The sequence below is a fragment of the Trachypithecus francoisi genome, unplaced genomic scaffold, assembly GCF_009764315.1.
Source record: "Trachypithecus francoisi isolate TF-2019V2 unplaced genomic scaffold, Tfra_2.0 Lachesis_group11, whole genome shotgun sequence".
Taxonomy (NCBI): Eukaryota; Metazoa; Chordata; class Mammalia; order Primates; family Cercopithecidae; genus Trachypithecus; species Trachypithecus francoisi.
Genome location: NW_022681456.1, coordinates 78,620,129 through 78,646,698, shown reverse-complemented (window position 1 = coordinate 78,646,698; position 26,570 = coordinate 78,620,129). Strand labels below are relative to the sequence as shown.

Here is a 26,570-nt window from a genome sequence, read left to right as displayed (position 1 = left end):
GTGACCCCCATATTATAGATGAAGAAACTTGATGAAACGCTGAAATGCCCATGTCTTGGTTGAAAGCAAGGGAGGGAACAAGCTGTCTAAGTTTTTATTCCAGTCTGTTTTGGTTTCAGTTTCTGTTGCCCATGGAAATGGATTGTCTCTTCAAAGCTCCCCAGCTTGGTCCTCCTAACCCCTACCTAACCTCCTCCCCTCATACCCAGATCCCCAGTTTCTTCCCTTATTCTACACCAGTTCCTCAACCCAACCGTATCCTTATGTCTGGTACTCCTGATGCCTATGCCAACCCAACTTTAAGATATCTTATTGGGCTTTAATTCCAGAGAGGAAACCAATGCCCCTGTATTCTGAGAAGCCCAATAATAAAGTTCATCAATTTATTAAATAAACATTGTGGATGCCAGGAAATTAGCAAGACCTGATTCCTGCAAACATTTTCTTTTTTTTTTTTTTTTTTTTTGAGACGGAGTGCCTCTCTGTCGTCGCCCAGGCTGGAGTGCAGTGGCGCCATCTGCCATCTCAGCTCACTGCAAGCTCTGCCTCCCCGGTTCACACCATTCCCCTGCCTCAACCTCCCCAGCAGCTAGGACTACAGGCGCCCGCCACCACACCTGGCTGATTTTTTGTATTTTTAGCAAAGACGGGGTTTCACTGTGTTAGCCAGAATGGTCTCGATCTCCTGACCTCGTGATCCACCCGCCTCCGCATGAGCCACCCACCCAGCCTGACCCAAACATTTTCAATTTGACTATTGCTCCAGGGCTTTCAGATCCAGAAATAAGCCTGGAAAACCTAAAGTCAGAAGTTAAGCACCTTCAAAACAGTTTTTCACCTTAGTACTGTTCTACTGTGCTCTCTGGCTGTGTCCAGGGTCACACCTGAAGACTAGGGATGGTCCCACATCTGTATTTCATCTACTACATCTGAGCGCAGACTTCTCTCCCATGCTCACCCTTGCAACCTCCAGCCTCTTCTCAGACTTCTCAGACCCTGCAGTTCCAGATATAGCTAGAAATCCAGAGATCCAGATTTCTCCCCAAGTATAGCAGCCTCCAGCCATCTCCTTCCCACCCCTCCCCCAGTGGCCTCTAGCTCCTGCCTTTTCCAGCGGCTGACTCCCTTAGCCCTGTTAAGCCCCAATTTCAAGCTCACAGTCTTCCCAGCTCTATGTCTTCCCTCTGTTTCAGTTCTTCCCATCACCTCTCCACCTTCTTAGGTTGTCCCTGACCTCTTCCTCTCCTAGTCCCCTTAATCCCTCTGATGAGCCTAGCCTGATGCTTCCTTCCACGGCTTCCTTGAGCATCTTCTTTGGGCTACCTCTGATGGCTAGAGCTCCTCTAGTCTCAAGTTCTCCACCTCTGTCCCCTGGGCTCTCCGTGCTCCCACTGAGGCTGACTCTCGTGGCTCCTTCTCTCAGGAGTTTCTGCCTTTCCTCTCCCCTACCCCCAATCCCCTGCACCTACCTCCTCAGGGGCTCCCTTGGTATCTCCCTATCTGTGTCCCTCTCTCTCCTCCCCAATCCTGATTTCTCTCCCCACCTCTCTTTCCCAGGGCACTTGTCTGTCCTGTGTTCCTCTGCCCCTATTCCCATCTCCATGACCCCCGATCTCTTGCGGTCTGGCTCTGTAGACCTCTGTCTCCCCCCTATCTAGTGGTACCCCTCTTCTCCCTATTTTTGTCTCCACTCTGTCCCACTAGTTGTCCCAGTCTTTCTCCTTCTTGGTTCTGTGTCTCCCACAGACACACTATTTCCCTCTCTAGCTAAGTCTCTCACCTCTGCGTCTTCCCCCTGACTCTTCTTTTCCTCCTTTGTCTCTCCCTCTCTCTCCTCCTCCTTTTCCTATCTCTGTCTCTTCCCCTTTTTCTCTGATTCTCCTTGGTCTCTCTGGCTCTGACTTTCCCCTATATCCGCCCCCCCGCCCCCTCATATCTCTGTCTCTTCATCTCTCTCTGGCCCTTGCTCCCTCACTCCCTCCCTCTCTCTATTCCTCGGATCTCTCCGGCTCCCTCTCTCGCCTCGGATGACAGCGCTGCCTCTTTTGTTGGCTCCGCAGCCAATCGCGGCCGCTGACGACACGGGGGCCGGGGCTATAAAGGGCCTGGCCCGGGCTCGGGCCCCCCCAGCCGCCCGCCCCGGCCGCCCTCCCGCCCCGCCCGCGCGCCCGCCGCCCCCGGCCCCCCGGGTCCCCCCTCGGCCGGGCAGCCCCCAATCCCGCGCCGCCCGGACCCCCTCCTCCTCCTCCCTCCTCCCTCCGCCCCCTCCCCGCGGGACTCCGGCGTCCCCGCCCCCCAGTCCTCCCTCCCCTCCCCTCCAGCATGGTGCTCGCGGCCCCGCTGCTGCTGGGCTTCCTGCTCCTCGCCCTGGAGCTGCGGCCCCGGGGGGAGGCGGCCGAGGGCCCCGCGGCGGCGGCGGCGGCGGCGGCGGCGGCAGCGGCGGGGGTCGGGGGGGAGCGCTCCAGCCGGCCAGCCCCGTCCGTGGCGCCCGAGCCGGACGGCTGCCCCGTGTGCGTGTGGCGGCAGCACAGCCGCGAGCTGCGCCTAGAGAGCATCAAGTCGCAGATCTTGAGCAAACTGCGGCTCAAGGAGGCGCCCAACATCAGCCGCGAGGTGGTGAAGCAGCTGCTGCCCAAGGCGCCGCCGCTGCAGCAGATCCTGGACCTACACGACTTCCAGGGCGACGCGCTGCAGCCCGAGGACTTCCTGGAGGAGGACGAGTACCACGCTACCACCGAGACCGTCATTAGCATGGCCCAGGAGAGTAAGTGGGCTGCGGGGCGCGAGCAGTGGGGTGCCGGCTCTGGCCCTGCGATGGGCGCCTTCTGCTCCAAGCGGGGCGCTCCCTGCTGCCCCGGCCCGGAAGCTTTTTCTGCGAAAACTTGACGAATTAGGGAGCGGGGGCTGCTTCATAGAAGTTTTTCCAGCGATGGAGATGGGCTGCAAAGTTGTATGCACGCCCAGTTCCCGGAGGTTGGGGCGGGGGGAAATGGGGCGGGTTTCGAGATACTGCCTTCCACCCCCAGTATGCGAAAAAGACCGTTATTGGAGTCCGGGGAAGCTGGGGCTGGGCAGCGACTCTGTCCTGAAGAGCCTTGGCGGGGAGGCTGGAGAACAGAATCGGGAGGCTGCAGGACCCCCGCACCCCCAGCTGGACTGCAGTGCTCCCTGCCTCCCAGTGGCCCTGGCGCTAACTCCCCACTCCGTGCTCCGTTCGCAACGTGCCCACTCGGCTGCAGAGAACTGTGTGCTCTCTCCCAAGAATAGGGTCCCAGAGCCCTGTACACCTCCTGGCAGCCCAGCTGGCACCCTTTCCATCCTGAGCCTTGTCTCAGACCGGGTATCTGAAGGGGTGGAAAAGCTGTGCCTTCCTGATACTGACCGAGCTCAGAGAACTCAACTCCATTGCGCTGGGGGCTAGGGACACTCATTGGCTACTCAAACCTTAGTGTTCCATCCCTTATTTGCCCGCCCCTACCGCAGCTGGACTTGAGAGGAGGAAGACCTAGGAAAAAAGAGAAAGAAATAGATGGGGGAGCAGGAACCCAGGCATCCAAGCCCCTGACCAAACGGAAGATGAACATATAATAGACATGAGCTGCTTTGAAATTTTATGACCTGGAAAATCCAGGCGAATACCACACACGCCCCCCCCCCCCCCGCCCTTTCCAGCTCTCCCTAGGGTCAGGTGACTCCTTCTCCTCCTCCCCCACTGAGGTCTCCCCCCCTCCCCAACTACAGGGAACCAGGCCTCTCTCATTCCCTAGTGGTTTGGCAAGGTTCCCCCCTTCCCACAGCCCCCTGCAACACACACAGAGTTTGGTTTTATGGCTGTGAACAGAAGACGGGGGAGACTGGTTTATTGGCAGATGGGTCATAAAAAGCTGGGGGCTGAGGGGAGTCCCAGTGGCCCACCCCCATGGGAGAGGCACAGGAACCCAGGTGTGCATCTGGGAGGCTGAGTGCCTCACACTGCCCTTGGTATTTCTGCAGACCTCAATTCCACAATAGTTGGTCGGGGCTGTTAAGCTCAAAGAACCAGGAAACTAACTGGCTGTGGGGGTGGGAGGCATGGGGATCTGGTCTCGGGTTCCTCAGTTTCCCTTCTATTCTTAAGGCTTCTGCTTATGGAAGCTAGTAGGATCAGTCTCAGATCGACTGAGGGTAGGGGGTGGGGTTTCTAGGAAACAGAGTTATAGAGGAATTCAGATCAAGAGTTTGCTGGAAGATGAAGGTTACAGAGGGAAAAGATACTCTAGTCTATGTGGTGTAGTGTGTGTGAAGATTTCCAGGATGGGTGATGGGGCTGTGGACTTCCCCTTGCCCCTAAATATCCTTAGCATCCCTTAACCAACAGTCCCGAGCCCGCCAGAGTTAGCTCTGGCAATGGGAATACACGAAGTGAAGGGACCCTGCCTACATGAGTTGGGCTGTGCAGGTGAGGCCTGGGTGGGTGGGGAGGGGACACTAGCTGGTGGGATCCCATCCCAACTTCCACTCCGGTGCCACCCCAGGACTTGTGCAAGTAGGGAACTGGGTCTCTGGCCAGGTATTGTACGTCCCCTTTAAGAGCCTAGCTGAGCTCTTAAGAGAGGGAGGGGGAGTGGAGGGGAGGAGAGGGGAGGGAGAGAGGGGAAAAGGAAAAAAGAGACTTTTATAGTCTAATCCCCAGGGACCCGCTTTAATAAGAGACTTGTGCTCTGCTAATCGGGGGAGGTGTTTGTCAGCAGAGATGGCCTCCGTTCCCCTCCCCCTCCCTCCCCTCCCCCAGCCCTCAACCCTGGACCCCAGCCCCCACCTCTCCTAGGCTGCTCTGCCTGCCCTAGTTCCCTCTACCCTCTCAGGCTCTCCCACCGAGCCTTCATCCTGGGAACCCAGCCCCCTGCCCTTCTGGGAGCCAAGCCCAGCCCCTGAGTTTCTCTCTCCTCCCCACACCAAGAGGCCCCTGCCCTCTCAGCCCAACCTCCTGCCCTTAGGCCTTCCAGCCATGGTTGGGAGTGTGTGTGTTGGGGGGGTTAGGGTGGGGGGAAGGGGAGGTGGTGTGCACGGAGGGGGTTGGGCATTTGCTGAAAATAGTGCAGTGACCTCTCTCTCCCACCAGCGCCGCCTACTAAACCTGACCTGCTGCCTGCCACCAGCCCGATCAATTCAACACAGATGTGGCCCCTTTTCCTCCCCATCAGAGCTTGGCATATGTGTGTTGGGGACTCTCTCGAGCCCCGTTTCCGTCTGTGGCTCTACCTGCTTCTCCTTTGTTCCTCCGTCTGTACCCTTTCTATCCTTTCTCTCCTTTACCCCACTAGGTTTAGCTTCCTCCCACCTTTAGCTTTCTAACCATCACCCACTCCTTTCTATCACTGCCCCCGCATCAGGATTCTCAAACTCCCAAACTTATTCTCCCTTTGCCATGATTATCCCCTGCATTTTTCCACTCTAGCCTCTATTTCTCTCCCTATATCTACTCATCTGCCTTCAACTCTTAACTCATCTCCCTCACCATCTCCAGTCTCTCCCCTGGCTCTTCTCTCTGCTCTTTTCCTTTTCCCTATGCCCTACCTCCTTGTAGCACTGACTGTCCCCTGTCCACTGGGGGACAAGTACGTGGAACCAAAGACTTAGATGTAGCCCTCATCTTCAAACCCTGGATCAGCTTAGGTAGAGGGAGGGTTATGTTTAGAGCTTAGTAGAGAATGCGAAAATAGTAGTAGCTTCTCAATAAATGTTGGTTTGTTCGTTTTCTAATTTTCACATTCTCTAGTTAATGCTCAGCACTCATGTGAAGCAAGAATTATCTGTATCACACGGAGAAGTTTGGTAAAGTTAGATAGTGGTTAGCAAGGAATCAGGCAGTGATTAAACCCACTTCAATTATAGTCAAAGAACAGAATTTAGATGCCAGGAAGAACTTTCAGGCACTTGCCTGTATAATTTAAGATTGGGAGTTTAGGGAGTTCATTCACTGTGTATTTACTGAGTGCTGTCTGCCACTATGGGAGGCACTAAAGCTACAATGGTGAGCAAAACAGACACAGTATAAATAACATAGTGTCTACTCTCATGGAGGTTGGTACCTAATGGCAAGAAAATAGACAATTCCTATGCTGAAATTAGGTAGAGTATGCTATTTGGGATGTTGCTTGTCACTCCCCATCTCACTAGTAGCTTCCCTACCCCAGCTACTTCTAATCTCTGAATTCTCACTCCCCAAACCCTGCTCCATTGCACCATCACTGAAGCTCCAGCCAGTAAAATAACTGGACTACCAGGGCCCTGGGACCTCAGAGAATAATCAAGGAAAAAAAAAAGCTATAGAGACTTTGGGTATCATATCCTGAATATATGAAGTTCATTAAGTATTTTCCTCCTCATCTCACTTAGAAGGTCCTCTTTCTCCCAGGGTGGGAGTGGGGAAGAGCTGACAGGACATCCTAAGTCCGTCCTGATTTTGCAGAACTCAAGACATGGGGAGGATACTTAAAGGCCCAGACTTCCTGACCCTGCTTCTATGGCTCTGGAAGCTCATTCCTGATTCTTCCTATCTAGAGCGAGGATAGACATATACTGTCTAATGGAGACATGTTGTAGGGCACTCCCAACTGACTTAGGAAAGGCAGTGAAGAGGAGCTGGAATGGAAGCAGAGGCAGATATTTATTGAGAATCGTTCATTAGACCCAAGAAGGATCAATTTATGGTCCAGAGCAAGGGGAAATGGGTCAAAATGTAAAACTGGGATGTTAAAACTTTGTAATGACCTACTGGCACTAGACTGAGAAGCCAAAGGAAGCTCAGGGGAGAAAAAAGGCATTGTAGTTGATCTGGTGTATTTAATATTATTTCTGGTGCTTTAGGCAAATAGGAGGCAACACCATGAAGGTAATTATTTCTTTCCTCAAGAGCTGGAGCAGTCATGGTGATGATGATGAAGCGGCAGCTGAAGAAACTTCTTAGGAGAGAATGGGGAGACAGATGTATAGGAAGTGCTTGGATAGTTCCATTTTGCTAGGTGTTATTCCTAATGGGAGTGAGGCAAGAAGCCTAGATCTGAATTCTGGTTTACATAATGGGATAAATTTAGCTCATGCTCCCTATCTGGACCCTGGGTTATCCCCTCTCTGAGGCCATCTGTGTTTTTTTGTGGGGAAGGGATGTGCCAGGCTCTACCTGCCCAGCAGATAAGTCAAAGCAGATAGGGGGCAAGGTGACGTAAGGGCAGTAGGTGTGATAAGAGGTATGGCTTCTATAAAGAGCTTCAAAGATTCAGAAAATGTTGGAGCCTTACATGCTGGGAAAAGTTGGAGGCCAGTAAGGATGGTGGTGGAGGAATAATTTTGCAGGTTATCTGGTAGACGGGAATCTATACATTAGGGCAAGTGGATTAGGAAATGAATACATATCAGTAAGGCCTTATAGGGCCATCATCCTATAGAGGAAGTGCTGTTTTAGGTACCAGAGACATGTTATAAGACAGGCATGGGAGAAGGGTAAAGAATTGGAAAAGTCAGGCTGAGAAGTCCAAATTGCCAATGCCACCCAGGACTACTGATCCCCTGCACAAACACCCTTTGCTGATGCTGTGCCCTTCTCTCTTATCAGCGGACCCAGCAGTACAGACAGATGGCAGCCCTCTCTGCTGCCATTTTCACTTCAGCCCCAAGGTGATGTTCACAAAGGTACTGAAGGCCCAGCTGTGGGTGTACCTACGGCCTGTACCCCGCCCAGCCACAGTCTACCTGCAGATTTTGCGACTAAAACCCCTAACTGGGGAAGGGACCGCAGGGGGAGGGGGCGGAGGCCGGCGTCACATCCGTATCCGCTCACTGAAGATTGAGCTGCACTCACGCTCAGGCCATTGGCAGAGCATCGACTTCAAGCAAGTGCTACACAGCTGGTTCCGCCAGCCACAGAGCAACTGGGGCATCGAGATCAACGCCTTTGATCCCAGTGGCACAGACCTGGCTGTCACCTCCCTGGGGCCAGGAGCTGAGGGGCTGGTGAGCAGGGGGCCTGAGGTGGTGGATATGTGTAACCTGGCCCTGAGGAGATGGGGTTACATTGGAAAAGATAGACAAGGAATGTGAAGGAGGTTGGGGTAGATCTAGCATTACTTCTCTGGGGTCAGGAGCTCATTCTAGAGGAGCTGAGGAGTGGGGTGGCAACTGTTACTTCTCAAGGATCCAAATCAGACAACAGCTGAAAACTGGATTTGAAGGTAAAGGTGTCAGTTAATGGAAGAGCTGTGAGAACACAAAAACTGGCTGTTGAGGCACTGGGCCAAGGGGCTGACGGGCATCAGTTTGCCAGAAGAGTAAGAATTAGAGATGGTGAGTTGAAGGAGAGCTAGCTAGCTGGCAAGAAAAGTGGGCAGAAGATAAATTCTGGGGGTGGGAGCAATGGAAAAGCTGAGAAGTCAGCGGTCTCTATTCTGATGCCCCTGGCAGGTGGGAAAGGAACAGGGAAGAGGAACTGTTCAGGGCCGTATCACATTTCTTTCCCCTCTCCCTGACCCTCAGCATCCATTCATGGAGCTTCGAGTCCTAGAGAACACAAAACGTTCACGGCGGAACCTGGGTCTGGACTGCGACGAGCACTCAAGCGAGTCCCGCTGCTGCCGATATCCCCTCACAGTGGACTTTGAGGCTTTCGGCTGGGACTGGATCATCGCACCTAAGCGCTACAAGGCCAACTACTGCTCCGGCCAGTGCGAGTACATGTTCATGCAAAAATATCCGCATACCCATTTGGTGCAGCAGGCCAATCCAAGAGGCTCTGCTGGGCCCTGTTGTACCCCCACCAAGATGTCCCCAATCAACATGCTCTACTTCAATGACAAGCAGCAGATTATCTACGGCAAGATCCCTGGCATGGTGGTGGATCGCTGTGGCTGCTCTTAAGGTGGGGGATAGAGGATGCCTCCCCCACAGACCCTACCCCAAGACCCCCAGCCCTGCCCCCATTCCCCCAAGCCCCAGAGCTCCCTCCACTCTTCCCATGAACATCACACCCTGTTCCCCGACCAAGCAGTGTGCAATACAACAGAGGGAGGCAGGTGGGAATTGAGGGGTGAGGGGTTTGGGGGAAAGGGGAAGGAGGGGCATAGTCAGGGTGGGGAGTGTTTGAAGTTTGCAGATGCGAAGGTTTGACAAAAAGACAGAGAGATGTAGAGACAGAGGGATAGAGACAGAGGAACAAAAAGAGCAGCAGTGAGAAGGCAAAGAGAGAGAGGCAGAAGAGACAGACTAGGCAGAGACAAAACACTGAGAAAGAGACTGAAATGGAGTAATAAATGAAAGCCCCACACCAAGCCTCCTTTCTTCCACTGGCAAGGTGAGGGGCTTGGTATAGTTTGGGGAGATCCCCTGACTACTCAGTAGGAGAAGAAATCAAAAATCCATTCTTTTTCCCTTCTCTCCCTCCACAGTGGCCAGGGGAAGGGAAGTGAGGGCAGGGGCAAAAGGATTTGGGAATTTTTATTTATTTATTTATTGTGACTTTTCATTTTTTTGGTATTTGGCTTTACTGGAATAGGAGGGCCCCTGCCCACTGTGCCCCATTTATCCCTTATTCCCCAAACCCTGCTCTCCCCAACACCTACCCACTTAAGCACTTGTATAAAGCCTCCAGGGTTGGGAATGGGAGTAAAGGGCAAGAGGGCTGACACATGAAGTTTAGTTTCTAACCCATTATCACCCTAACTCAACCTTTTCTGAGCCAAATGGGTTGAATTTAAGCCAGTTGTCATGGAAATAGTAAGAGGTTAGGGTTTAAGAGCTGGGGATAGGGGGGTGGGAGAGAGAACCCTCAACATCCAGGATCTATATAATGAGAGCTACTTTAAACCCTCAGGTCAACCCTCATGATACTGAGTTACTTAGCCAGAGGGTGCAGCCTGCTTAAGCCCAAATTCCCTCAGCCAAGAGAGAGACCAAAGAGCCTCTGGAATGGCCCTGCTCCCAGCCTCTATCTTCAGGTCAATAAGAAAGAGTATAGAGACCCTAGAGTCCCCTGGGTCTGGAAAGCATTAGGAGAGGTCAAGAAAGGAGCAGTAAGGAGGCTGAAGGTTACAGGGCATTTGAATCCAAATCACTGCTCTGGGCTGGGGAATAAAGCCAGCAGACCAAGGTGGGAGGGATTCTGGAAGGGGGATATTTTAGTCCCCTAACCCCAAAGCTCAGGGTGGAAGAGGGGAGAACAAGGAAGCAGAGTGTATAATTATTTTCCTTTTATTTTTGGAATCTAACAGTACCTGGCAGCAGGGAGGGGAAAGTACAGTGGGGAAAAGCATCTGACAAGGCCAGTTAGAACAGAGGATGGGAAGGATGGAGACTCCCGGGTTTGGAAGGCTAGGAAGCAGGCAGAGACTGGTTGCCATTTCAAGTTACTAGCTAGGCCCATTAATTCCTCCCACAACCCTGACCCATTCTCCTCTGGACTCGCTGTGCCTCAGTTTCTTCCCCTCAATGGAATGAGAAATGACAGCACCCGCCACAGCCAAGAGATGAATTCTGAGCACTTACCACGGGCACTTTATGGACATAAAATACCTCTCGCTGTGGGACAGATAACCAGGGCACCAGAGTAGTGGTGAAGAGATGTGAGGCTTAAGAGGAGTCACAGGCTTCAGAGTACAAGTTCCCCTCTGCCTCCCAGCTGGACAGTGCCTAGAAGCCAAGTTGAGAATCTCCTGATCCACACCCTATCCTTACTTCACCACCACGCCTCTTGGCTCCAGGCAAGAACTTAGAGGATGTCAGGAGAGGTGGGGCAAGAACCTTCAGCAAAACTGTCACTCTAAGTAGAGCCAGCAGTTACGGGTCTGATAAAAACAGTACTGAACTAAAGTAAAGCCCAAGCTGGTGAGCAAACCTGGATGGCTCATTGTTCCCAAGAGTATGACTCTCCCTCTTGGCCAGTTGGTGGAAGGGGCAAAGGTATGTGACCACCCTTGAGAAGGTGATGTTGGTGAGCTTTAACATCTTATTCCTATTCTTATAGTGAGAAAGTGAAACAAGGTGTTTCAGTAGAGGAATGGGCAGGGGCTGTTAGGCTCTTCAGCTTGCCTTCACCCATATAGCAGCTATGCTAACCCCAAGCCTCTCTGGCCCTGTTCTTCATCCTTCCTTCTGCCCCAATCCTGGAGAACAAGACACACCTGGCCATCAACACCACTCACATTTCCTTGGTGGAAGGAAAGGAACAGAGAAGTGAAGAACAGATGATATCTCCCTCCAAGGTCAAATGCCTCTTGATCTTCGCAGAGTAGGGATTGGGCAATATGCATCAGGTATAACTTCCTTCTACAGATTCTAGAGAGCTGGGCCATTAAATATGGGGGACACTTAGAATACTGCCCCTTTAATACCACCAAATAAAGACCTTTATGTGTGTGTGTGGTGGCGGGGGCAGGGGTCTTTCTCTTATGAACATAAATCTGTGAGCTGAACTCTCATTCCCCTGTTCCTCCCTACCCCCAAAGAGGCATGGAGTAAAGGGGCTTGGGGGACAGCTCAGCAACCCAGTGGGAGTTAGCACCCCCTCCCACCTATGATATGTGTGGACCTGGCCAGTGCCCCTCTGAACATATCATTATTAGTGTAATTATCATTTATTTTGTGTATTTGTTACAATGTGTGCATGACAGCCTTTGTTAAGGGTGTCTGAGGAGTATGGAGCTGACAGGGGCACTGGAATGCCGGGAAAGAACTTCTTCAACTGAGATCAAGGCTTCCTGGAGGGAACCACTGCAAAAAGGCCATCAGGCAGTTTTCAAGTTATGTGACAGAGGGCAAAGATGGCCATAGGGTGCTCTGAGTTTTGGGATGGTCACATGACACAATCCAGCACTTGAACCTGAAAAAAAAAATAAAAGCAGTCAAAGAGTTTAGAATTCAGTGCTGAGCTCTTCTCCCTAATCAAGTGCCACATTTACACCTTGGAGAACCAGAGGTGAAGAGGATCTGAGACAGGAAACCTCGTATTCAATGACTAAGAAGATGGGGTCCTGGAGCAAGACAGAAAACACTAAGGGCATGGTGGTATGAGGTTTGGGACATGGAGGCCAAGGAAGGATGGGAAGAGGACAGGAAACTGGGGGTGCCTAGAACAACCCCTCTCTGAAAAGCTTGAGCCGAAACAGTCCCAAAGACTACAAAACCCCTCTCCCAGCCTCCACAGAATGGAAGATCTAAAGATTCTCTTGACATGATCCAGCTAGTGTCCTATTCTCCTGCAGTCCCTGTTCCTAGATTTCCTCAACGAAGTTTGACAAAAATCTGTAAACCAACATAGCCATCCAACTTGCCTTGTTACACAAGAGTGGCTAAAATAGCGTCTCAAATATTCTTTCAGTTCACTGTAAAATTTTTTCCCATGTAACTAGAGCACAATTCCCCGGGCATATGAGTTGGGAATGGCAAAAGAATATTGCCTGACTCACATTTTTAAAAAATAAGGAAAGCAGGACCCAGTGGTGTGCTCCTGTAGTTCCAGCTATTCAGGAGGTTGTGGCAGGAGGACCACTTGAGGCCAGAGGGTCAGGACTGCAGTGTGCTATGATTGGACCTGTAAATAGCCACTGTACTCCAAGATGAGCAACATAGTAAGACACTGTCTCTAAAAAAAAAGTAAAATAAAAATAAGGAAAGCTCCTGTGACATCAACCTGATCCAGAATTGGGGACAGGGCTACTGAGGGTTCAGTGTACTGCCATGCTTTCCCTGTCTTATCAGTTCTATCAGCACATTGACCCTACCGGAGACCAACTACAAGACTGAGGCTGGAACTGGTTGAGTAGCAGAAGTGTTATGTATTCTATCTTCCCAAGGGAACTATATCCACATCTACCCCTAACTTTGTCCTGAGCTGAAAATGGGTTTTCTCTCCCCGTGGCTCACTTGTTTCCTATATTGAGAGAACACCCAAAAGAGACCACTCAAGATGACTTTTTACAAGTCTTTTCTTCTTTATCTTAAAACATCCTCCAACTAAGGGCATGAGAAGCTATCCTAAACTCTGACCTTGCCCATATTTTAAATGGCAGGGTCCCCAAGCTAAGAATCAGCAGGCAGTGGCATTTACAGCTTCTGGTCTATAAGTGGAGCAGAAGCAGGAAAGTCAATGCTCCAAAGCAACAATGTCCAGCTTTCCTGTCAGTGAGCTGGGGTTGAGGGAGTGAATGGGACTCTTTCTGCCTTTTCTTTTTCACCAAATACAACTGCTAACTGGGTGTATGCACACACAAACATGTTCAAACTAGGGCACTCACACCTAGCTAGAACCTACTCGGAAAGAAATATGTATTTCCATAGTATCTTGACACCCAGTAAGATTAAGAGCTAATATTTATTAAATGATTACTATGCAAATTACGGTAATCAAATTGTAGTGTGAATACATGATATGAGAATATCACTTCATTCACACAGCAACCTTCACAATGGGGTTCCTTTTGGTACAGTCTGAAAAGAGAATGATTATCTGCCCAAGGTCTCAGAGCTAGTGTGGCAGAACAAGAAATTAAACCTAAGTAGTTGCTAAACAATATTACATTCTAATCTATCCTATTAAAAGTGATCCAGGAGGTAGAAACCTAAATACAGGAACAACATAAGGGAAAGAGATAACAAGAAAGTTGGGGACACCTTAGGCTCAAAGAATCTGGAAAGATGTGAAATCTGTAATTGTCAATCCTTTTGGAGGGAAAAACAAGAAAAGCCTAGGTATGGCAAGAGAAGGGGAGGTTAAATTTTGGGGGGATTCCAATAATCATGTAAGAGAAGAGCAAAAAAGTTATCCTCCCTTAAGTTCCTCCCTCACTCCTCATGTCAGACACAGCAAGAGAACTCAGCTCAACACCAAGAAGTCCTGACCTTATTCACACCTTCCTTCCTATAGCCCTCATCCTCACAGAATCTTCTAGCCTCTATCTTCAGCAGTTCTTAAGAGATGGGGTGAGGGGCTGGGCAGTTTAGAGTGAAAGTGGAAAAAAAGAGAATAATCCTAGAGAACCATAAAAAAGTACAGATTTACAGCTGAGGAAGCTAGTTCTCCCCACAGCTTTTACAGACTCCCTCATTAAGAGCTTCCAGGTATGCAGAGAATGTCACAGCTTCAGAAATTGGAATCAGTTAACCACATCTGGATGCTGGATCAGCTACAGTAGGGAAACTGGAGGATAGGAAGGAAGGGTACTAAGATCTCAGGTAAACAATTACAAGCCCCAATGTCTGTTCCATCTCCAAATGGAATTACTGTTTTAAAACTGAATTGGGAAAAAGGCATCCTGAACTATTCATGTTCAAAGAGTACGTGGGGAATGATTCTAACGAGATAGGAAGGGGAGGATTTGATCTGGCTTGGAGGTTAGAGACTTCTGACCAACATAGGAACAGCTGCTGAAATGGGAAGAAAAAGGTTAGTAAGAAAAAAAAAATCCTCACCAACTGGAAAACACTGTTCAAAGATCTGGGGGAAGATGAGTGAGGAGAATAATTAGGCTTCAAGAAAAGAATCCTGGCAAGTAAGGCTGAATATCTTTCTGGAAGGTTATAGAGGATAAAGAGACAAAGTGAAGAAAACTTCCAAAAGATCCACTGTTCCACTTCATAGTCAGCATCTGCTCTATTCCCTCACGTATTTTTCTCTTTTTAAAACCACATTGAGGTAGAAACCATTAGTGAATCTATGATCTCTCAAATTACAAATAAGATCTATTCTGTTTTCAGATGCAGACACAGTACAGACAGGAAAAGCTAGCCCCAAGATCAGAGCCTGAGGTAAAGAAAAGGGAGGCAGACAGAAAAGAGGGAAAAAGGGAAGGTCATTCCAATTGTAAGGTTTATTTGGATGAGGAGGTGTCAGAAATTTAACCAGCATTCCCTTTTGCTCACTTCTCCAAAGTCTCAGAATGGGGCAAACTTCACAACAAATGGGCAGCAGTTTTTGGATCTGCTCTCCGAGGCACAATTTTCCTAAAGTATCTAAGCTTCCTCACCAACCAGAGACTTTAGAGAAATTTTCCTAAAGTATCCCTGCCTTCCTCACCAACCAGAGACTTTAGAGAAATAAAGAGATTCTTGACATTAGAAAGGTGATCAAACCATTACCATTTCATTAAGCACAAAACCAGGCAGGTTTTAGTAGAAATAAGGATAAAGGATTATACCACAGTAACATGGGATCTGATATAGTACCAAAGTTTTCAGGTAAGGTGCCAGGCTCCTAAATCTTATTACCAAAAATAACTCAAACAAAAACCAAGCTTATATAAAGATTAAGAGGAGAAACTCTGCACGAACATATCCAAAAAGATTAAGTAGGAGGTTTCAGACCTACATGAACTTGAAGCCTCCAGTTCCACTGCTTATGTTCCAATGACTTAGCTAACAATGTGTAACAGCTCTGACATCCTCTGTCATGCTTTGATTCTGCATACAAAATTTCTTCTATCTCTGAGGGATATCCAACCCATCTCCCTTCCTGAACTGACTGACCAACACAGTATCATGCCAGGCCACCCTTGAAATGAGGGCCCTTTTCCTCTAATGTGGGACCCTGGACTCCATTTTATCCAAGAAAAAGTCTGCATGATTAGCTCAGAACAGAAGGCTGCTAATCACTGCCCTTGTATTTATGTCCTTTGCAACACCTAAAACCTCCCATGTTCTGTTTTATTTCAGTGGGTCACTACAAGCTGCTGGAGCAAAGACTTGGTGGGTGGGTAACTTAACCTCTTCACAGAGGATAAAAAATGCTTGTGAGTATGAGAGAAGGGAATAAATAGGCTTAAAGGGTAAACTCAATCTTTTTCCTTGTCTTCTCTTCTAAGGGATAAAGATGTTACGGCCAATTCTCTCTCTATAATATTGCCCTTGAAGCTCCTCTTATCTGGTCTAATCTGGCTCCAATAAATCAAAGGAGCACCTAATAAAACACATTGTTCTCTATTTTTTTTTTTTTTTTATTAACGAGCAACATAATCAAAAACAAAAACACAACAACCTTAAAGCTGAAACAGCAATAAGTCAAACTGCTGCCGCAGTTCACGGATGTACCTGGGGTACATGCTCCCTCATTGCGAGGCAGGACGTAGGCACGTGACTGTGCATTTAGGCATATATGTGACCAAGAAGAATGAGAGAAATGGAAAACACTGGAGAACAGAAAGTATCAAGAACTTTTCATCAGGCAATCCCAAAGCGCTCTGCTCTTTTCCTCTTCTTTGCCTGTAAAGAAGCAGCAAGAAGAAAAAAATTAGACTGAAGACAATAGTTGCCTGGGTTCCTGGCCACTTTAACCCAAACTCACATGAACTGTCACAAGACCCGAGAAGGAAGGATGGCCCAGACTTGAGCTTGGCAGCTAGAGATTTCATTCCTGAATCTCTCCAATCTTTCTAGTTAACCAGGAGGAACTGGGAAAGTTTAGCGGCTAAGGAGGGTGAGAAGTAAAGATTATTGGGGGCGAGGAAAAGAGAGAACAGTGGTAGAAAATGGGAAGATTCCTGAAGGAGGACCACTCAGCCTGAGATCAAGCTAGCCTGGAAACAACGGGCTCTTAACAGGCTGGGGAAAGTCTTCCAGTCAATGGGGAGATGGAAGATTTCAGAGGATAAAGGATTAAGAAATGCTATTCATAGAGGTGAAGGAGATGCCTTTCTGAGCAGTCAGGCCCAGACAGTAGCTATTCCTTAGGACTCCAACTCACAAAAAAGGCATATAAATCTTTGATGCCAACAGAATGAATAGGGAGTGAGTGGTATGTGGGTGAGTCCCTATCATAGATCTCTTAAAGGAGGCAGCAACACTGGAGAGGACACAAAATGGTGAGGGAAGACTTCTGGTTCTGGAAGTGACTCACAGAACAGTACTGAGTCCTTCATGGGCACTCCCAACCACTGCCCCTCACAGAATACAAACTCCTCTGGCTTTTTTCTAGTGAAGAGTGCTAACTGATCTGATTCTAAAATTTTCAGGGTTTAATTTACAAGACTAACTCTGATACTTATTCATAAAGAAGCTTTTCATAGGCCGGGCGCGGTGGCTCACGCCTGTAATCCCAGGACTTTGAGAGGCCGAGACAGGCAGATCATGAGGTCAGGAGTTTGAGGCCAGCCTGACCAACACGGCGAAACCCTGTCTCTACGAAAAACACAAAAATTAGCCAGGTGTGGTGGTGCGCGCCTGTAATGCCAGGTACTCGGGAGGCTGAGGCAGAAGAATCACTTGAACCCGGGAGGCGGAGGTTGCAGTAAGCTGAGATCGTGCCACCACACTCCAGCCTGGACGACAGAGCAAGACTCTGTCTCAAAAAAAAAAAAAAAAAAAACCTTTTCATAAAGAATCATCCTGTTGGTACAGTCCTCAAGATAGTAAGTTTTTGTAAGATATGGCCATTTCTTCCACCATGATTGTAAGCTTCCTGAGGCCTCCCCAGAAGCCAAGCAGATGCCAGCACCATGCTTCCCAGTCTCATGTATTTCTCCTTTATTGCAATGCAAGAACAGCCTAATATACTTTTTTTTTTTTCTTTTTTTTTTGAGACGGTCTTTCTCTGTTGCCCAGGCTGGAAGTGCAGTGGTGCAATCTGGGCTCACTGCAACCTCTACCTCATCCTCTGGAGTAGCTGGGACTACAGGTACATGCCACCACACCCAGCTAATTTTTTTTTTTTTTTTTTTTTTTTTTTTGAGACGGAGTCTCGCTCTGTCGCCCAGGCTGGAGTTCAGTGGCCGGATCTCGGCTCACTTCAAGCTCTGTGTCCCAGGTTTATGCCATTCTCCTGCCTCAGCCTCCCGAGTAGCTGGGACCACAGGCGCCCACCACCTCGTCCGGCTAGTTTTTTGTATTTTTTAGTAGAGACGGGGTTTCAACTTGTTAGCCAGGATGGTCTCGATCTCCTGACCTTGTGATCCACCCGTCTCGGCCTCCCAAAGTGCTGGGATTACAGGCTTGAGCCACCGCGCCCGGCCACCCAGCTAATTTTTAAACAACTTTTAGTAGAGATGAGGTATCACTATGTTGCTCAGGCTGGTTTCCAACTCCTGACCTCAAGTGATCCTCCCACACTGCTCTCCTGAAGTGCTGGGATTCTTTCATTTTGAGAAACTATCTGTAAACAAAGTGACAAGAACAGGAAATCTCATTTGAGTCCATTGTCCTTTTCCAGAAGGGAGTTAGGCACAACCAGTACTTATTAAATATTTTTAAACTATCCCTTTTTACACAGAATCGTTTCATTCTTTAAATATCACTTTGAGGTAGGTATATTATCTCCACTTCCTGGATGATGAAACTGAGGCTCAGGAAGTACTATAACTTATTAATACTAAGTGGCAAAGCCTTTCTTTTTTTTTTTTTTGAGACCAAGTCTCACTCTGTAGCCCAGGCTGGAGTACAGTGGCATGATCTTGGCTCACTGCAACCTCTGCCTCCCAGTTTCAAGAGATTCTCAAGTCTCAGTCTCCAGAGTAGCTGGGATTACAGGCACACGCCACTGCACCCAGCTAAGTTTTTGTATTTTTAGTAGAGATGGGGTTTCACCATGTTGGCCAGGCTGATCTTGAACTCCCAACCTCAATCTGCCCGCCTCAGCCTCCCAAAGTGCTAGGATTTCAGGCATGAGCCACCGTGCCCGGCCACCTTTTTCTTTTTTGAGACAGGGTCTCACTCTATTGCCCAGGCTGGAGTACAGTGGCAACATCCAGGTTCACTGCAGCCTTGACCTCCTGGGCTCAAGTGATCCTTCCATCTCAGCCTCCTGAGTAGCTGGGACTACAGGTGTGTGCCACCACGCCTGGCTAATTTTTGTATTCTTAGCAGAGACAGGATTTCTCCATGTTGCCCAGGCTCGTCTCGAACTCCTGGGCTCAAGAGATCTGCCTGCGTCAGCCTCCCAAAATGCTAGGATTACAGGCATGAGCCACCACACCCAGCACAGAGCCACTTTTAAAATCCAAGCCTACCTGATTCCAAACGTTATACTCTTTGCCACTAGTCTAACAGACTCTAACACTGAATTAAGTATACTGATGGAATTCAGTGTTGCCACTTCATCCAGAAAAAAATTTATCAAGAAAAAGGCAAAATATTTGGGCACTTAAGAAGTAGGTGGGTGGCCAGACATAGTGGCTCATGCCTATAATAATCACAACAATTTGGGAGCTGAGTGTGGAGGATCGCTTGAGTTCAGGAGTTTGAGACCAGCCTGAGCAACAGAATGAGACCCCATCTCTACTTAAATAAATAAATAAGTAGTAGGTGGGAAAACAGTGTTTCTCTACTCAGTTTATTCACTCACTTCGAGAGTAACAGAGACCCCATCTCTACTTAAATAAGTAAGTAAGTAAGTAAATAAATAAATAGGTGGGGAAACAATATTTCTCCATTCAGTTTATTCACTCTAATTTCCCTTCAAGGTCTATAACGCATTCCAGGTATATTTTTACCTCTGTATCCTCTGTGGTTCCAGTTCCAGCTGAACTTGTGACAATCCCAAATCGCTCCTTCCTCTTTTTCAGTTTCTCATCATCTTCAGACTGTTCAGGAACAAAGGAAAGAATTGAAACAAACTAGCCTCCATTCACCAAGTAAATGGGAATGAAATGATAACTTATTGGTCACAAGGTGCTAACCAACCTTGCACCAAGAACTAAGGATCACATAAAGAGATAAGATACATAAGAAACTGAATAAGCTAGCATATACTATATTGTACCTAGAATGACTAAAAACTTAATTTTAAGCAGGGCCTCAATACTCATAAGACAAGTAGAGTACATAAACAGTAAGAGGCCGGGCATGGTGGCCCACGCCTGTAATCCCAGCACTTTGGGAGGCTGAGGCGGGTGGATCCGGAGGTCAACACCAGCCTGGCCAAGATGGTGAAACACCATTTCTGCTAAAAATACAAAAAAATTAGCCGGGTGAGGTGGCAGCCGCCTGTAATCTCAACTACCAGGGAGGCTAAGGCAGAGAACTGCTTGAACCTGGGAAGCAGAGGTTGCATGCACTAAGCTGAAATTACACCACTGCACTCCAGCCTGGGTGACAGAGCAAGACTCTGTCTCAAAAAAAATAAACAAATAAAATAAACAGTAAGAAACACCCATAAAACAAATTTCTATGCTCAAGCAATTTTGGCAGATGAGGGATATGGAAAACTAAGGTTTCACTGAGTTAACACCCAGTTACACCTAATAACACCTAGTTAGAAGGTACCCAAACTACTTGTTGAACACTGCTTACACGTTAACAAGGAAAGAAAGGGGAAGAGGACCAGAGTGGTATTTCTGAAAAACTTATTTGCTTGAAACACCCAGCAAAGCCATAGAAGGCTTCTTTGAAATGATTCTTAAAACAGGTCAATCAAGGTGACAGCCACGGTCAACTTTCTAAGAGAGATGCTGTGGACATTTTCCAACTGTGAAACTCATGATGTCTGCCTGGGAATGAGACAATATTTCAGTTTACCATGAGTTGGAGCTGGCCATTATCCTAGGTGTTGGACATCATTCATGTCCAACACTGTTCAGTATAAGAGTCTATATATTTTCCTATCAGAACCTAAACCCTACCACTTTATTTAGCCCACTTTAACAGTTATTTTCTCTTTCTCCACCTTCCCCTCACATTTTATCACCAGTCATCAGAAGCTCAGCCTCAGGATTAGAAAACATCTGAAATCAGGTAGGTTCCTCAGGTGTCTTTCCCCCAGGAAGGATTTTCTAAAATTTGGCATATATATACAAAGATCTCATTCTCTCATAATCTCAAGAGACCCTCTACTCCCTACACATGTACCCATCCTCACTAAAGAGCAGGACAGTTTCTTTGACTTTATTTACATAAGTTAACCCAACAGAAGGACAGATCAGAAGAGTTCAAACAAGGGCACGGTGGCTCACACCTGTAATTCCAGCACTTTGGGAGGCCAAGGCAGGCAGATCACTTGAGGTCAGGAGTTGGAGACCAGCCTGGCCAACATGGTGAAACCTGTCTTTAATAAACATACAAAAATTGGCCAGGTATGGCAGCAGGTGCCTGTAATCTCAGCTACTTGGGAGGCTGAGGCAAGAAAATAGCTTGAACCCGAGAGGCGGAGGTTACAGCGAGCTGAGATCATGCCATTGCAGTCCAGCCTGGGTGACAGAGCGGGACTCCGTCTCAAAAGAGTTCAAACAAACCACTTTTTTTCTTTTTTTTTTTTGAGACAGAGTCTTACTTCATTACCTAGGCTGGAGTGCAGTGGCACAATCTCAGCTAACTGCAACCTGTGCCTCCTGAGTAGCTGGACTACAGACATGCGCCACCACGCCTGGCCAATTTTGTATTTTTAGTTGAGACGGGGTTTTTCCATATTAGCCAGGCTGGTCTCGAACTCCCAACCTCAGGTGATCCACCCGCCTCAGCCTCCCAAAGTGCTGGGATTACAGGTGTGAGCCACCGCACCTGGCCTCAAACCAACTTTTAAAGAATGTCTGTGTGGTGCTTCTGAGCTGGATTTGTTTTTAAACCCCAAGGAAATTATATTCCTACAGTCCATAGGCAGGCTGTCTCTCTGGGTGTCCCAAAACTACAGGGTCAAAAGCAAAGGTAACCAAAAGACCTACAGAAACACAGGAATTTTTCAATGCCTCTACTCTCAACCCCAACTAAGGAGTTGCCTTTGTCCCTGTGGCCACAGCAGCCACCTGTACAAATTAAAAGCAGGGCAGCTATCCAGCTTTCTGTGCTCAATTTAACTAGTCCACCTGTCTGAACACAGCAGGCAGGAGTACTGTCTTGGTCTTTAACACTTTCAGCTTGAGAAAGATGTTCATTTTCTCCCTTTTGCTGCATCTGCTTTCTAGTGAGTAGGAAGGGACCTAAGAAAGAATGACGGTTACAAAGCAATTAAAAATACTATACAAGTTATCATTTAATCACAGTGTTGGGATCACAGGCGTGAGCCACCGCACCCAGGCTCATTTACTACTTTTATTTTCATTTTTGCAGAGAGGGGGTCTCGCTATGTTTCCCAGGCTAGTCTTGAACTCCTGGGCTCAAATCAATCCTCTTGCCTCGGTCTTCCAAAGTGTTGGGATTACAGGTGTAAGCCACTGTACCTGGCATCATTTACTTCTTATAATAATCCCATGGAGTAGGCACTATAATTAAATTCATTCCATAGATAGGAAAACTGAGTCTTGAAGAGATTAAGTGACTCGCCCAAAATTTCACAAATAATACAAGGATTGGAATCCAGGACATTTTACTCAGCAATCCACTTTCTTAGCTTTACCACCTCCTCAAGGTATCTCACTTAAGTATTTCTTTGGAAGAACAGTAGGACAATTAAGTGCTTAATTCAGAAGGAAGAAGGATCATCAGAACCCTTAGCTAAAAAAACTTGTAAATTTTAATTACTTCACTCAAATAATCAGGTCAAGAATACTAGGACCCCTTCTTTCTAGCTTACCATATACCTACAATTTATAAATAACAGTATCTAGGGAAAGGGCTCCAGTTAGTAATCTTGTACTAATGTTTTTCTCAGCTGAATCTGTTTCTAATTTTGCCTCATTGGCTATTCTATTTGTTGAGATGTAATAAAAGAATAAGGGGCTAGGAGCAGTGGCTCACACCTGCAATCCTAGCACTTTGGGAAAATTCCAGGAAGGATTTTCTAAAATCACCTGAGGTTGGGAGTTCGAGACCAGCCTGACCAACATGGAGAAACCCCGTCTCTACTAAAAACACAAAATTAGGCTGGGTGCGGTGGCTCACGCCTATAATCCTAGCACTTTGGGAGGCCGAGGCGGGTGGATCACCTGAGGTCAGGAGTTCAAGACCAGCCTGACCAACATGGAGAAACCCCATCTCTACTAAAAAATACAAAATTAGCCAGGTGTGGTGATGCATGCCTGTAATCCCAGTTACTCAGGAAGCTGAGGCAGAAGAATCTCTTGAACCTAGGAGGCGGAGGTTGCAGTGAGCCGAGATCACGACATTCTCCAGCCTGGGCAACAAGAACAAAACTCCATCTCAAAAAAAATAAGACTAAAAATAAGAATAAGGCTGGACGCAGTGGCTCACGCCTGTAATCCCAGCACTTTGGGAAGCCGAGGCAGGCAGATCACAAAGTCAGGAGATTGAGACCACCCTGGCCAACACAGTGAAACCCTGTCTCTACTAAAAAAATACAAAAATTAGCTGGGCGTAGTGGCGCACGCCTGTAGTCCCTACTCAGGAAGCAGAGGCAGGAAAATCACTTGAACCCAGGAGGCGGAGGTTGCAGTGAGCCAAGATCGCACCACTGCACTCCAGCCTGGTGACAGAGCCCAGACTCCGTCTCACAAGAAAAAAACAAGAATAAGGTTTCCAACAAACATTAAGTCCCACCACATTTTTTACTAACAAAGTCAAGAGGGAAAGTTTTCTTAATCTACTACCACTAAGATAAAGTGAATATAGAATATAAATAGAGATTTCAAATTGAGAACCTCTAGAATGTTCTAGTTGATATATCTTCACTAAGTCTCCTGGCCAAGTAGGAAACAGTTTTCAGGAAAATAAATGGAGGCTCTCTTCTTGTGGAGAGGCAAGACTAGACCACTATCTTGTTAAACTACCATTATAAACTTTTTTTCCATTCAATTTAGCACTAGCAGTACTTCAGCAAGTTCAAATCACAAAGGAGATAAGACTTTTGAAACTCAGAGATTATATTAGCACAAACCCTGAGGCCACGCCCTCCCCCAATGTATGCACTTGGAATGTGCGGGCCAGTTTTGCTCCTGGTTCTTTATTTTGCTATATCCTGAAATGGGGAGTCTGATTTCTCCATTAGCCACCTGCCTCGCTCCCCACCTTTTTAAGAGACAAGGCCTCACTCTGTTGCCATGCTGTAGTGCAATAGCATGATCATGGCTCACCGAAATGTTGAATTCCTGGGCTCAAGTAATCCTCCTACCTTAGCCTCCTGAGTAGCTAGGACTACAGGTATGTGCCATGCCTGGCTTTTTTTTTTTTTTTTTTTTAAATAGAGACAGGGGTCTTGCTATGTCGCCCAGGCTGGTTTCAAACTCCTGGACTCAAGCAATCCTTTCACCTCACCTCCCAAAGTGCTGGGATTACAGGCATGAGCCACCACACCCAGTCTAGCTTCCCTCTTTATAAGATCTTTGGTGCCTCTTCCAGAGATACAGGCAGAGCATCTGTTCTAAACCCATCAGGGGCTCCAGGGGAAACAACAACAACAACAATACATCTTTTCCCCAACTCCCCACATATAGATTGCCCTTCCCTCCCCACCCAGCACCCCTCAGCTCCTCTCTTAAAGCCTCTTTCCTCCTTTCCCTGCAGGGAAAGTGCACAACTGGGCCCAGTAAATCAACACAGTTCTAATGATCTCTCTCACTTGACCCTTCTAGCGTGACGGTGTCGCATGGAAACAAATGTACAATAAACTTCACTCCATCTTTAGCTCCTTGCTGACAGGTTTTGATTCATGGGATGGCAAAACCCATCTGAGGGAAATTACCTCGATCAAAACGCATGTCTCTCTGCATTCATCAGGCCAATGCTCCCTCAGGCCATGCTCAAGTGCACAAATGGGGTTGTGGCATCTGCAGGCAGCAGTGACCCCTCTAGCCCAGTGTCACATGCATTTGCAAACCTTTCCCTTCTTCATCCCTCCCCCACTACCCTCCCTCAAATCCTCAACTACTAACAAATCTCTTTTTTCTTCCCATGCCTACTGCTGTGTGAGAAGAGAAGTGCTTGAGTCTGAAGTGCCCTTATTTCCTATCAAATCTATACTCCTAAAAACAAACAACTTGCACACAAAATTAAAAAGAAAACTGTCCTTACTGGCCAAACACAGGCATTGGAAGTTCAGGTTAATCCATACATTTCAATTCCTCCCTCCTCTTCCTTCTCAAGATTTAAAACACCAAGCCAAGCAACTGACGGATGCCAGTAATTTCAATATATGCAACCCTCATGGTACCCAATACCTGCCTTGTTTGCTTTCCTTAAGATCTCATTTATAAAAAAGAGAAATAACTGTGCAATATCTGCCTTGTTTGCTTTCCTTAAGATCTCATTTATAAAAATGAGAAATAACTGTGCAAAAGAGGAGAGAGTACCTATATAAGAACATAAAGCATAGTTTTTAGGGTTTTTTGATTTTTTTGTTGTTGTTTTGAGACAGTCTCGCTCTGTCACCCAGGCTGGAGTGTAGTGGCTTGATGTCGGCTCACTGCAACCTCCACCTCCCAGGCTCAAGGGAGCTTCTTACCTCAGCCTCCCAAGCAGCTGGGACCACAGGCACAAGCCAATACACCCAGGTAATTTTTGTATTTTTTGTAGAGAGAGGGTTTCACCATGTTGCCCAGGCTGGTCTTGAACTCCTAAGCTCAAGCAATCTACCCGCCTCTGCCTCCCAGTCTCTGCCTCCCAAAGTGCTGGGATTACAGGAATGAACCACCATGCCCAGCCCCAGGGTCTATATTTAATAAAACCAAATACCCTTACTATCATTGTATTTTCCATTGTAGAATACAGTTCCAAACTGAGCCCTTGAAAACAATACCTGGAAGAGAAAAGACAGACATTCAAGTCTGCTCTAAGATACAAATTACATTTGCACACAGGAACTATAAAACGTATTTAATAAATGTTAGCTATTACTTTTATTGCCGTATTGCTCCTGGTCCTTGAAACTAAGTTTGAGATCACAATCAAAATTTAAGCTAACAATGCTATTCATTCTTCTAGATAAGAAGTGAAATCATGGTGGCCTAGTATGGTGGTTCACACCCGCCATCCCAAGCACTTTGGGAGGCCGAGGTGGGAGGATTGCTTGAGCTCAGGAGTTCAAAACCAACCTGGACAACATATTGAGATCCCATCACTTAAAAAAAAAAAAATTTAGCTGGGCATGGTGGTACATGCCTGTGGTTCCAGCTACTCGAGACTCGAGAGGCTGCTGGGGGAGGACTGCTTGAGCCAAGGAGGTTGAGGCTGCAGTGGGCCATTGTCATACCACTGCACTTCAGTCTGGGCAACAGAGTGAGATCTTGTCTCAAAAATATACAAATACAAATAAACAAATAAATAAATGAGCGAAATCACCAAAGGCTGGTAAGAATCAGATCCATTACCAAGGCAACAAGAAAACTCCCTTTAGCTGCAAGAAAAATGAGTATATACTTGGACAGATGACTAAGGGTTAAATTTTGGGTTGTGGAAGAACAGTTACTGGACAAAATCAGTCTTCTCCACAAAGTCCTATTAACCATCTCCCTCCCTCCCTCCCCACCGCCTTATTTATTTATTTATTTATTTATTTATTTATTTATTTAGAGACGGAGTCTCACTCTGTCATCAGGCTGGAGTGCAATGGCGCGATATCAGCTCACTGCAACCTCTGTCTCCCAGGTTCAGGCGATTCTTCTGCCCCAGCCTCCCAAGCAGCTGGGATTACAGGTGCCCATCACCATGCCCAGCTAATTTTTTTTGGTACTTATAGTAGAGACAGGGTTTCTCCATGTTGGCCTGGCTGGTCTCAAACTCCTGACCTCAGGTGATTC

The 26,570-nt window shown here is 47.5% G+C and overlaps 2 protein-coding genes across 5 annotated transcripts in view; one reads left to right on the top strand and one right to left on the bottom strand.

The window, feature by feature from the left end:
- Positions 1 to 2,257: 2,257 nt before the first annotated feature.
- GDF11 (growth differentiation factor 11) lies at positions 2,258 to 11,367 on the top strand. The gene is made up of 3 exons (XM_033221761.1): positions 2,258 to 2,764; positions 7,595 to 7,992; positions 8,512 to 11,367. Exons 1-3 carry the CDS (start codon positions 2,323 to 2,325, stop codon positions 8,890 to 8,892), a joined length of 1,221 nt encoding a protein of 406 aa, XP_033077652.1. The 5' UTR covers positions 2,258 to 2,322; the 3' UTR covers positions 8,893 to 11,367.
- A 217-nt stretch (positions 11,368 to 11,584) lies between these two features.
- SARNP (SAP domain containing ribonucleoprotein) overlaps positions 11,585 to 26,570 on the bottom strand; it is a 68,036-nt gene continuing 53,050 nt past the window's right edge. Inside the window, exons 10-12 of one of the 4 annotated variants that reach the window (XR_004439820.1) lie at positions 19,443 to 19,532; positions 16,051 to 16,221; positions 11,585 to 11,848 (exon numbers count right to left, since the gene is read on the bottom strand). Coding sequence is in view for 2 of the 4 variants with exons in the window: in XM_033221762.1 (XP_033077653.1) it covers positions 16,180 to 16,221; positions 19,443 to 19,532 (132 nt within the window). In the remaining 2 variants the exon portion in view is untranslated. Of the gene's footprint in view, positions 11,849 to 15,938; positions 16,222 to 19,442; positions 19,533 to 25,512; positions 25,571 to 26,570 lie in introns of those variants that run through there. The other 3 variants (XR_004439821.1, XM_033221763.1, XM_033221762.1) reach the window with 3 other exon arrangements.

Coding starts and splice junctions, on each gene's coding strand:
- GDF11 (XM_033221761.1), top strand. CDS start 2,323: ATGGTGCTCGCGGCCCCGCTGCTGCTGGGCTTCCTGCTCCTCGCCCTG. Junction 2,765..7,594: donor CATTAGCATGGCCCAGGAGA/GTAAGTGGGCTG, acceptor CTCTCTTATCAG/CGGACCCAGCAGTACAGACA. Junction 7,993..8,511: donor GGCCAGGAGCTGAGGGGCTG/GTGAGCAGGGGG, acceptor CCTGACCCTCAG/CATCCATTCATGGAGCTTCG.